Source organism: Oenanthe melanoleuca, chromosome 2, assembly GCF_029582105.1.
Source record: "Oenanthe melanoleuca isolate GR-GAL-2019-014 chromosome 2, OMel1.0, whole genome shotgun sequence".
Lineage (NCBI taxonomy): Eukaryota > Metazoa > Chordata > Aves > Passeriformes > Muscicapidae > Oenanthe > Oenanthe melanoleuca.
In genome coordinates this window covers 115,892,748-115,905,046 of record NC_079335.1, presented here as the reverse complement: position 1 = coordinate 115,905,046, position 12,299 = coordinate 115,892,748, and the positions used below count along the sequence as shown (strand labels likewise).

General features: G+C 49.8%; 1 protein-coding gene across 1 annotated transcript; it reads right to left on the bottom strand.

Moving 5' to 3' along the window:
- Positions 1-8,399: 8,399 nt before the first annotated feature.
- Positions 8,400-11,354, bottom strand: HOXA13 (homeobox A13). The gene is made up of 2 exons (XM_056484246.1): positions 10,613-11,354; positions 8,400-10,002 (listed from the first exon to the last, which is right to left on the bottom strand). Exons 1-2 carry the CDS (start codon positions 11,283-11,285, stop codon positions 9,758-9,760), a joined length of 918 nt encoding a protein of 305 aa, XP_056340221.1. The 5' UTR covers positions 11,286-11,354; the 3' UTR covers positions 8,400-9,757.
- Between the last annotated feature and the right edge of the window lie 945 nt (positions 11,355-12,299).

The following is a 12,299-nucleotide window of genomic DNA, read 5'->3' as shown; positions in this document are numbered from 1 at the left end:
GCCTCCCGGCGCCTTCCCAACACGCGGGGAGTCTCTCACAATGTCTGTCTCCTCACCCCTCGGTTCCCCAGCCCTGAGCTCCAGGGTCCCGGGGCTCTGAACCCCTCTAAAATGTTTATATTTACTGCTCGGAGGCTGATTCTGAAAGACAATGCTGGCGGGTTTGGCAATAAGATGGACGCAAGAAGGGGTTTTCTCAGACCAACTAGTATATCAGAAATTGATTGACTCACGATGTTTCTATAAATGTCTCGTTTTCTCCACCTGAACACTCTCGGAGTCTTTCCCGGCACGGGAAAACATACACACGGTCACTCCTTTCCCCCCAACTACCCAGATACAGGTGCAAGAGACTTCTAGCAAACTTAGTCTGCGGGAGAGGGATGTCTAGAGCCAGCGGCGGGCTCTAAACTGGTGTGAAAGCAAATTTCCCTGATTATAATCCGCCGGTACAGAAGAGCAGGCGCTTCCCACCTACTCCCACCCAGACCTACAAAGCACCGTGCCGTTAGCACCGTTTGTAGTAAACAGGTACCAGTCCCCTTTTCGTATCAACGTATTTAATGAAGAAATAAGCAGAGCGGTTTGGGGGAGCATCCCCAGTGATCCCTTGAAAGTGAGGTGCTAGTAATCGACAGTTATCCCCGCCGACGGCCATATCCCAGGCGATGCTCCCATGCAAAATTCACCCGCAACCGAGAGTGCCGCTTTACTTTACACATTAAAAAAAAAAAAAAATAAAAAAAGAAAAAGAAAAAAAAAAAAAAAAAGAAAAGAAAAAGAAAAAGAAAAAAATGTTTACCAAAACATTCCCATGTCGACTTACATTTAAAAGTATTGCTAGAATCGATGCCTTGAACTTGACCTTAGATTTGTTAATCCAGGAAATATATTCAGTGAGGGGAAAAAAAATAATCCTATCGCGTTGTCTCTGGCAAACGAGCATTTTCTGCCTACCAGTTCAGGGTATAAACAACTCATGAGAGTTATGAGACATATAATGTGCCCTCTGGATTAAGCCTAGAAAGCTACAGAAAGTGAAATGCTTCAACGCTGAGACCAGTCTGTCGTAACCAGACTGTTTCTGAGATGCTGAGATCCACACGATGCCACAGAAATTCACGTCAAGGTAATTGACTGGGATTCTAAGCTAAATTGAATTTTATAGGATATAGGGTTCTCTCTAATGCACATTAAATTTTAACAATGATTTATAAAGGTATTTCAATTTTTTATTTAATTATTTTTCCCAACTCGCCAAGAAACACATCAGATTTTACTGTACCACTGCTAACTTTATAGGAGAGCCTTATTCACATATCATGAAACCCACCGAACTAAAGACATTTCTTCATCAATGCTTGCTTTAGGGGGCGGGTACAGGAAGTATCGCTATACCAGGACTGTCAAATCAACGACTTCAAAGCTCCAACTTCATATTTTGATGGACTATCAGAATTGTATTATAATTAAGGTACCTGTACTTGTGTAACATTTATTGGAAGCTATTTGTATAACACGAGCTTAAAGTACGTGCTGCAATTTAGAATGCAATCACATGCCCATGTTCAACTCAGCCAGCTCGTAAGGATCGTTTCGTGCCTTTTCTCTCATATGTAACGCAAAGATACCCATAAAAACGGCTCTTCCTCTAAACCTAATATGGCTGCTCTTGCCTATGCCCGGGTGGAAGCCCGCTCTGTCCTGATTGTTTCCTTTTCCCGACTTTTCAACAAATGCTGATACTAATATCACTCATTCCAGAAATCGGGGCGCATAAGCATAACAGATCCACATTGCAGAGCCCGGGGGAATTTGGGCAAAACATCCAAAATGGGACCAGGCGAAGTGTGGGGGTTACTCGTTCTTTCTCTTTCGGTTTTATTTTCCCATCAAGTGTTCATACAGCACAGTATTTAGAAATCCTCACATATTTAAACGTAAACCAGCCACTGTCTGGTGGCAAAGTCCATCCAAGATTGCTTTGTATTAAGAAAACCCTTTTTCCTTTTTTTTTTTTTTTTTTTTTTTTTTTTTAATTTTATTTTTCTTTGCCTACCCGAAGGCATTTCGAAGCCAGGCTTGAAATAACCCGCTTTCCCATTACTCGTCACCCAAGCCGACCATATAGGTCGTTTTATACGATCAGGAATAAATGAAAGCAATTTGCTTAGTGGGTTCAAATCAAGGCGATTACGAGGAAATTCAGATTAATTAAAACTGACAGGTTACAATGCCCGGCTGGCATTTCTCTCTCTAGATACGCACAAACAATGGCGAAAAGCAGACAGGTTAAACATCCTTCCCCGTATTTCTTCCACACATAGCCGTCCACCCTCCTCCCCGGCACTTGAATGACTAAAATAATTTCAGAGGCAAGAACACGAGAATAAAACAACCGGGGATAAAAAGCAGGAGACGCTTTTCCACGCAGCCTGACCCAGCTCTGCAATACAACACGGCGCTGCACAAAGCCAAACAACCAGCAGCTCTATCTGCGAGTCTGCTCTCGTCCTGGGCTCTGACCCCAGCCTCTCCTGGCGCACTTTCCTGCCAAGAGCCCTCTTCACTTCCCACCTATGCCAGAGAGGAAAGCAGCATCCCTGGGGAAGGTGGAGCCGGCACCCAAACTGGGAGAAACAGCCGTGCTTTACTCAACCGGCTCTTCGGCTCTATTAGCACCAGCTCAGGCAGCTTCCCCCAGGTCCCCGCAGGAGAAGCGGCACTTCGGCCTCATACACCGTGGGAGAAACGGAGTGGGGTGGGTGGGTGGGCTGGGGGGGAAAGCAGGGGCCTGGGAAACTCTCCACAAAGGCCTCCCCGATGACTTCGCTCCAGTCATGCAGGGGGCTTTTTGCGAGGGGACCGGGTGGGTGTTTGCTGTTGGCTTGTTTGCTTAGTTCACCACCGAGCAGGGAGAGAGGAGAAACATTGAGCCGCTTCCAGGAAGAGCACGAAAATCTTACCCCAGCATCCAGAAGTCTCTCGCCTGTGCAAAAATATATCCCCACGGAGACTGACAGTTTAGGATCCCGCGCTGGGCTGTAGATCTCCAGTTCAGTGAGGATGGATTGCATATTTTTTGGTTTCCTCTCTTACAGATTAAATATACACGGTCCACCAAACATTCCTTCTCGATTTTTCAGTGTCTTGGGTTGCAGTTGATTTGGGGGGTTATATTTTTTTTGTTCTAGTTGTTGTTGGTTTGCCTTTAGATAGAGAGAAATCTAGCCACTGGGGCACATCGTCCTTCCTGCCAGCTTCAGGCAAAATGCAGCGATATCAAAGGCTAATGACGATTATTGCTGTTATTATTACTACTACTACTATTATAGCTATTCATTTTTTCCTCTCTCTCTTTCTCTTCTCCCCCCGCCCTCTCTGTCTCTCCCCCTCTCTCTGTTTCTCTCCTGATCCCTTAGGATTTCCGATGGCGATTTGCACACAAGGTGATTGCAGAAGGCTAAAATGCTGTCTAATTCCACGGATTCCCATCGCACGAGTAGGAGAAATGGAAAAAAAAAAAAAAAAAAAAAAAAAAGAAAAAAAAAAAGTCCCAGTGTTTTTGATCACGAGACACCCGGCCGTTCCTCCCCAGTACACCCTGGGTCACAGTACAGTAATGACCGTGGGTTGTGCGTTGTAGGACTTGACCTTTCCTACGTAGAAGAGGGCGCTTTACGCTAAGGGGAGGGAAGGGAGGGGGAAGCTGCGGGAGGAAGAGAGATGCTCTCTTTGGGGATGTTTAATCACAGTTCAGATCTAGGAACGGGCAAAGCTTCTGCCTTGCAGTACGCCATGTTGAAGCTATTCACTGGAGGAAAAAAAAATTTTTTTTTGGGGGTGCGGGGGCGGGAAGGAGGCCGAAGGGAGGAGAGAGGAGGATAGACTTAATGAACATTAGCATTTCGTACCCTAGTTCATGAATCAACTGCATTCAAGGGGGCGGGGGCCCAGGGGGCAGGGAAAGGCTCACGGCGTGGCCGGAACACCCCCGGCCGGACCCTGCAGACGGGGCCGGGGCTCATGGGCCCGTCCCGGCACCCACCGCCCCACATTCCCCCGGCCCCACGGAAAAACCACCCCCTGGTTCCCTCCCCCTCATCTTTTTGGACTCCTTTACCGGCCGAGATTGAGCAAGGACATCTCTTCAAATCCTCATGAAAGTGCATTGAAACGCATCTAAATGTTATGAATGGCGACAAACGGCCTTTTAGCGCCTGCCAATATTTTTTTGTATTAAACGCTGTCTTGATTTTATTGCTCATGCTGCCCAAGGAGAATGCTGAAATGCACCAGGAATGGGATTTTATTTACCCGTAGATATTTTTAATATATAGGCTAGAGGCCGAGATTCTTACCCGTTCTCTCAGACATATATATGTATGAAAATAAACTCGTTTTTCTGGAAGTAATGGGCGATTTTCTGAACATTTCAATATTGAGGACAACATTCTGGGATATTTAAACGAGAATCTTTCTGAGAAAAAGGCAGCCGCAAAAAAAATAGATTTAGAGTTATTCTTTTTCGGAAATATGCTCCTGTCAAGGTTTATTTCCCATAGCAAACCACCTTTGCTACTGCCAAGTGCTCTAGGCAGGGATAGATTAAATACGAGATTATTCGCTGGGTGGGAAAAAGTGTAACATTTGTTATACCTGTCTGTCCGCGTCAAAGACATAAGGACATTTTCTGCCCATGGGAAAACTGAGGGACCCACGACGCCAAGAATCAAGCTAACATTTCCAGACACTGAGAATTAAAATGTATGTCTCTGAATCCAAGACTGAAAGTGAACAACGTGGAGATTGAAGTGAAACTGATTTTTTTTTGTCATTAATTATATTGCGCGTTTTGAGCTAGGAATGAAATGCTGCTCTGATATTAATGCTCCAATAAATACATTAAATATAAAATAATAACTTGCTCCCTGTATCCCTTGCATCTCTCTCCACATCTGCTAAAATATGATACCTAACATTCTCGATTCAAGGGACGCTGAGAAAATAAAGACTGTACTACGTTTATATACGTTATGTTTTTTAATTTTGTGTTTTGTTTTCCTTCCAAATCCTTCTTCTGGCACATTTTCTTAACTTTTGCAAATAAAACTCCTTGTACACGTAACTCTGCCCAGCAATCCAGGCATAGTAAGTTCCCTACCACCATTTTAAAACATTCTCTGTAACGCGGGGAATATAAATTACAATTCTCTCTGAATCCTGTGCAAGGACGGACGTCGTGAATTAACGTATCACGTTGCTTAATTATTTTCGTTGGTGATAATATTCACTTGTAAAACATATTAGGGATGTATTTTAGGGCTCTGGCGGCAGATTGGTGAGAGGGGAATATGTAGTACAACAGCAATTTGTACTTGAAAATGTATGTGCCAACAGCTTTTGGACGGTAAATGAAGGCAATAAATAACACGAACACACACGCTCCGAGGCCCCCACGCTCCCAGGCCACATCTACCCAGCAAAGGGATGGAGCGATGGAGGCGCGGGGGGCTGCGTGGGTGCAGCCGTGGGTAGGGGCGACACGCGGGACGAACGAGGCGAGGGCAGGAGCGCACGCAGGGCTGGCAGAGAGTGAATCTTCCGTGACTGGGAAAACCGCAGACGTTCCCGGCTCGGTGCCCTGAGTCGCCGCACAGCCGTGGAGCGCTCCGCCGGCCATTTCCTCCCCTCGGTCCCTCTCCTCGGTGCCCTGCGGAGCAAGGCACGGAGCTCGCTGCCTTTGCTCACCTGCCCCACCATTCGCACCGTGGGATGTTTCTCCAGAGGCGCCTCGAGCCGGGCCCGACGAGGAGGCAGCGGCGCGGCTCCGAGCGGCCTCCCCGCGGGACCGGGCGCGAAACCTCGGCCGCGGCCGCCGCTCCAGAGGCTTTGGGGGAGCCCGGTGGGGTGGGGGGGCTCTGTCGCTGGCCTGGGGTTCTGCTTCCCTGGTGGGGACTCTCCACCACTGGGCCGGGAAACATGACCTGCTCGTCGTGCTAAAGCCTGCGAGAGCCTCGGAGCCTCGACGCTGACTTACATGGTAACAGGGGTCGGATCCAAAATGTTACCTTACTCCTGCCAGCGATCGCGAGTCAAATGCTCCCCTTTTTACTCTGTGAAATATATATGCGGCTGAGCTATTTGAACAGTAGTGGGAATTTAAATTCGCTAATCCGCAGCCAGTCTTGAAATGCTTAGCAAATTTGAACGGTAGGTAGTTCAGTGTGAAAACATAATCTTCCAGCGCTAGCTCCGATTAAAAGTTACTTTAAAAAATAAAAACAAAACAAACAAAAAACCCCCACCAAAAACCAAAACAAAAAAACGCCCCAACAAATAACCAAAAATTTCAGTTACACTAGTGTCGGCCATGTTCTCATTGTGGCCTTCTTTCAAGACGTCCCTGAATTATATCGCTCCCGGGCATGGTCTGAAAATAGAAGATCCTGACTAAGGTAGGCAGGATTCAGCCCCCTGTATCACCCCCAACTCCGACCTGAAGTACATATAATTTGCGGTGTCTCATGCAATAATGACACAGGCTGTGAAATTACACAGGTTGCGAAATATAACGAAATAAACAAAATTATTCACTCGGAGCGAGAACAAGTGTAACTGACTAGTGGCCTTCTTCAGGCAATTCCTCTCCTTCAGGTGAAAACGTCGCAAGGAGACGATGGAAAGGCGGCTGCCCCGTGCCTGCAGCCGAGGCAGACAGCCCGTGGGCAGCAGGTACGGCCGGGGGGAGACAGATCCCCGTCATCAGCCCACAATCCTGGACCTTCGAGCAGGGTAACAGGGCTTCCCGCAGCTAGAACAGCTCCAGCGCGGGAGTTTTCTGCCTGCTCCAGCTCTGCTGAAAATCCCAGGCCGCAGGGCTACCGCGGAGGTCCTGGAGACTACCGGCTCCTCAGTGGTCCCCCTCGCCCGTGGGCAGCCCAAGGCCCTGCTCGCCATGGGCGAGTGGCGTTCCGCCCGTGGATCTTTACCCGTGTCCCTCGCACGGTGCCGCAGCCCACTGGGAGACCGGGCGCTTGTCATCCTGTCACCCCAAAGCGCAACCGACTTGCGTGGTCTGGAAACCGCCTGCCAATAATGTGACACTCCTAGGCTATTTTCGCAGCAGGACGAAATTTCTCTCTCAGTAATTCCCTGACCGGTCTCCGAAGAGATGCATCCGAAATTCCCACGCTCCGCGGCCGCGGGTTTCCCGCGGCCTGAGAAACCACAGGGCTTCGCAGCCCGAGAAACCACAGCGGTTCACAGCCCCTTCGCGGCCGCACACGGCGGCAAGGCTAAAATCTAAAATCGCGAGCGTAGGGCAAAGCCCCCGACTAAAAAGCCTCCTGGAAAATAAATCCAGCTCCTGCAGGTAGTTTTCACGTCAGTTATTGCACGAATGCGTTACAGTCAGATCTGAGGGACGGAAATCGCTCTGCGCTGATCCCTGCAGAGGTGGGTCCTTTTGAATTTCAGAAATGTAAGGCTAGAAAAGCACAGCGAGCGCGGTATATGATACCCTCTAAATGTACCGTAAAGGTTCCCCAATAGCTCTAATTAGAGCTACAGACCACCGCAGGAGACAGGCGGCTAAAGCAAACTTCGCTTTGTGCCCGACCAGAGTCGCCCGCCACTCTCTATCCCGGCCGGCGGGCAGCTCCTCGCACGGCCCCAGGCATCCCTCAGCCGAGCACCGGGTGAGCACCGTGAATCACCGCCGGAGACAGAAGAGAGCACGGGAAGCATAACCAGCTCCGCGCTCTGCCTCGCAAGCCCAGAGGCATTTTACACAAATCTGTATGAACATCTGCGGGCTGTCCCGGCGCGGAGCAGGATCCCGGCAGGATCCCGGCGGGATTCCCGGCAGGATGCTGCGCGGGCGCGCCCAGGTGCGGACGCCACCCGGCGCTGGCCACGCGGTGGCGCTGTCGGCCCGCGGATGCCGCCGGCGCCAGGAGCTGTCAAAAGTCAAGGTCACAAACCGGCTTTTTCCCCCTCAAGGTCAAGGTTTCGGGCCTTCCCCGTCCTGTCATCGCCACGCAGCCCCCCCACACCTCCCCGTCGAGGCATCGGCAGGCCGGGCAGCGTGCCCCCATCCCAGGGGTCGGCCGCCGGCCTCCATTTCCCGGCGAGAGCTGCAGCGCTGCTCGTATCATCCTGCTCTTCCACCCCCCGTCCCCCAGCGCGGCTGCAAAACCACTGTTTAACGTTACCGAAACATTTATAGTTTAGGAAAGCTGGTTATCAGGCGTGCCTGCCCGCAGATAAATACCGCCAAGAAAAATAAAACAAAATCCACCATATATACGCAAGCTACACACTGAAAGACATCAGTATTACAATTGTAAGGCAGATACATTATATTTTTCTATTAAATGTGAGTAGGAATAGAAAAAAATAAAGAGTATTTCTTTCAGGTTTTATTACAGTGACTATTTTATTAACAGTATTAATACTACTATACTTCTACACGTCTTGGGATTTAATTTTTCAGTAGAAATATATAAAAAAAGGGTGCATAAGTACATTTTCACAGTGCGCTGATTTTTTTTTTTTATTTACAAGATAGCTTCTTATAGTGAATAAAAACAAAATAATGTGCTGGTTGAAATAACTGATTGGATTAAAAGGTGCTGTAAAAAGAACCCCTAAACATTCTACTGCGGCCTCATAACAGACAATAAACAAGGAGAAACAACTAATTACTTATAGATCAAATATAGATTACATAAATCAAAATACTTCTGGGGAAAAAAAAAAAGTATTTCAGTTCAAAGTTCTTGGATATTTTTTCCCAGGCCTTTTTTTTTTCCTACTGTAAAGAAATGCCAATATTCAAATATTTAAAATTTCCGGGACTTAAAATACTAATTCTTGAAGATTATTTCAGGTTTAAAATAGGCAGAGTCCTTTAAAATGTATCTATTGTATGGTCTGCAGGAGAAAAGAAATAAAAATAAAGCCCCCCAAAAACCCCCAGTTTAGATGACAAGAATTCATCTGTGGAAAATAAAAAATAAAACCGAAACACATCTCCAAGCAAATATTTTTTTTTCTATTCTCACTAATTTGTGATGTTCAAATTTACTATCAAGATAGATCCTCCACAGAACTTCCTTCATTATTGATGTCTCTGAAATCCTTATTCAGTACCTTTGAGGTTTATTATTACTTTTTGACAATAAATGCATTGCTTAAAAACATACAGTAATTGTAATTTTTTCACTATGGTTTACCTGAGCAGTCATTCAACATACAGTTTGGATTGCAATGGAAGAAAACCAGATCATGTGTCCACATCGACCTCCTCACGTTAACCAGCTCTTGCATCGTGGCCACGAAGGGTCTTCTTTCAAATAGTAAGGTCTTAGAAGTATTTACAAGTTTCTCAGAAAATCTTGTCTTAATTGAAAATGTATCTCTTGGAGCTGGGCGTGTGGGCTGTACAGTCTGCAAGTGATACTGGCTGGCTGTTTGGGATTTCAGGAGAACTGTCAGTTTTCACGATTTTGCTACAGCAATATTAAAAAAAAAAAAAAAAAAAAAAAAAAAGGAAGAAGAAAAAGAAAGGCTATAATTCCAAAGATACAGATCTCTTGCTCTGAAAGAAGAGGTTCATTGTCTTTTCTCTTTTTAATTATTATTAATAATTACTTTAATCTGAACACACACAAAAAAAAAAAAAAAAAAAAAAAAAAAAAAAAAAAAAAAAGTTCTGAAACTCTTGAATTGCTGCTTCTCCATTTTTAATCCATTAACTGGTAGTCTTCAATTTGTTGATCACTTTTTTCTCTTTGACCCTTCTGTTTTGGAACCAGATTGTGACCTGTCTCTCTGATAGATTTGTAGTCGCCGATATCCTCCTCCTCTTGTCTTTGGTTATGAATTTATTTGTAGCATATTCCCTTTCGAGTTCTTTTAACTGGACCTTTGTGTAAGGGACTCGTTTCTTTCTTCCACGTCTGTACGAGTTCGCATCCGAGGGATGAGAAACGACGTCTGAAACAGAAAAACCATGCAGGGAAGCGTTAGAAAATCGCTCGAACCGGTTAGGACATCTTCAAGTGGTACAAGGGTTAGGGTTAGAGCGCACTCCTCCGCCTGCCCCGCTCCGGTTTAGCTACTAAAGCCCGGCTCAGAACTGGGGATTCCTCTTTCCTGGCCGCCGCAGACAGCTTTTAGGCAGGGAAAGACCCACTTCTCTCAGACAGACAAATAGTAACGAACCCCACGTAGCCCGGCCAGGGACTCTGGGAAGGACCGAGAGGGGCTGCAGGGATTTACACAGCTCGCGTACTTCATGGTCTATGGAAAATAATACCACAGACCTTCGCGCGGCCCTTTTCAGCTGTTTCCTCTCCCGGGGCCGGCGCCGGGGCCGGCCAGGCGAGGCGGGATGTGCCGTGCGCCGGCGGGGGGCAGGGGGCGGCACCGGTGCCGTTCCAGCGGCGCTGGGGCATGTGTGGACCGGGGCGGGATGGGGCCGGGACCGGCCGGCGGGACGTCGGAGGGGGTTATCACGGAGCCCTGCCCGCCGGCGGGATAGCCGGGAGAGGCGAGCGGGGCAGAACGAAAAGAAGAGACAGGGGGAGCCATGCAGGTGTATTACCCGGGAGGGTGGATTTCCAGAGGTGAGGGGGCTGGCTCTGCTCCTTGGGGCAGTACACTTGCCCGTTCCAGCCGTTCGTGATGGCCCAAGGCTGGTAGCTGTCCATGGGGAGAAGGGGGTCGTGGCGCGGCTCGCCGGGGCCGCCGATGGCGGGCACCACGGGCATATCCAGATAACCGGGCACCGGCTGGTAGGGCCCGGCGGCGTAGCCCTGGTAGAAGGCGAATTCCTTAGCCCGCGACGTGAACTCCTCGCCGGAGACCGAGGTGTCCATGTACTTGTCGGCGAAGGTGGAGGCGGGCTGGGCGCAGGACTTGATGGCGTTGTGGTGGGTCATGCGACAGGGGTAGTAGCCGCTGCCGAAGTAGCCGTAGGGCAGCGCGGCGCCCGAGGAGCTCTGCACGGCGGCCGAGCAGGGGCTGCACTGCTTGACAGCGGGCTCGGCCATGCCGGCGGCGGGGGCCTCGCTGGAGCTGTAGGCGGCGGCGCTGGGGGCGGCCAGGGGCGCGGGGTGAGCCATCAGGTTGCGGCAAGGGTTGGCCGCCGCCGCCGCCGCGAAGTTGCTGCCGGCGTGAAACCCGTCCATGTTCTTATTGATCTCATCCAGGCTGTTGTCGTAGAGGAACATGACGGGCTCGATCCAGCGGGGGTGGAGGAGCACGGAGGCTGTCATAGCCCGCTCCGCATTGAGACTAGTGGCTCTTTTTTAAAAGCCCCAAAGACTGAAAAAAGAGATACTCAATCTCCGGGACTTGACCAGGGCTGACGCGCCAGCGTCGCGCCAGAGCGGCCCTCATTGGCCCGGCCGCCCCCACGTGATATGCAAAGCAGCTGATAAACATCTGAGGGAATAAAGTGGAGATAATTAAATAACGCAATCAGCGCGGGGCCGGGTCCCGGCCCGGGGCGCGGGCACGGGCACGGGCGCGGTCCCGCCGCGGTCCCTCCGCCGCGCTGGACGAGGGCGCCGGGGGGGCCGCCCGTCCCTCCTCCTTCCCTCCCTCCCTCCCTTCCTCCCTCCGGCCCTCCCTCGCCACCGAGGCGTGAGCTTTTTGGCCCCGTTGTTGCCGCGGCGCACCCCCCGAGGTGCGGGGCTCCCCTTGGCACCCCGCCTGGTTTCTCCTTGCTCCGCTTTCCTTGAGCCCTCCCCGCCCCGAGCGCCGCGGGAACCCCGGAGGCCTCCCCTCGTCTCGGGGGGAAGATGAGCCGCACCCCTTCTGCCCCCTTCCTCCGCCGGCCTGAGCCGCCGCCTGTCCCCGGGGAGCGCTGGCGGGGCCCCGTCCGGGTGGCGCGGAGAGCCCACGGCAAGCTGAGGGAGGAGGATCGCTCCCCGCGCAACGCTGGGACGCATAAGGCTGTGGAAACGGAGCCTCCCGGGGTCTTTTCTGGGTGTTTTCCTCCTTCCTTCCCGCCCGTCGAAAGCCCGAGACCCATCTCGCTCCTCTCGCCACAAAGTCTCAGAAGTCAGATAAGATGAACAGACGGGGAAATCCCCATTTTATTTATTATTATCTTTTAGGAAGGTCTTGGGAAGCGGGAGAGTTAACTGGATATTCATCGCGATACCGCTGTATTATTTATTGCCGTAATAATAAAAACCTGGGCCTACGATTCGACTTGAATCTTTTTCGGCTGTAAAATATCACGTCGACTTGCATGGTGTGTGCACGGACCCACGGCGTTTTTT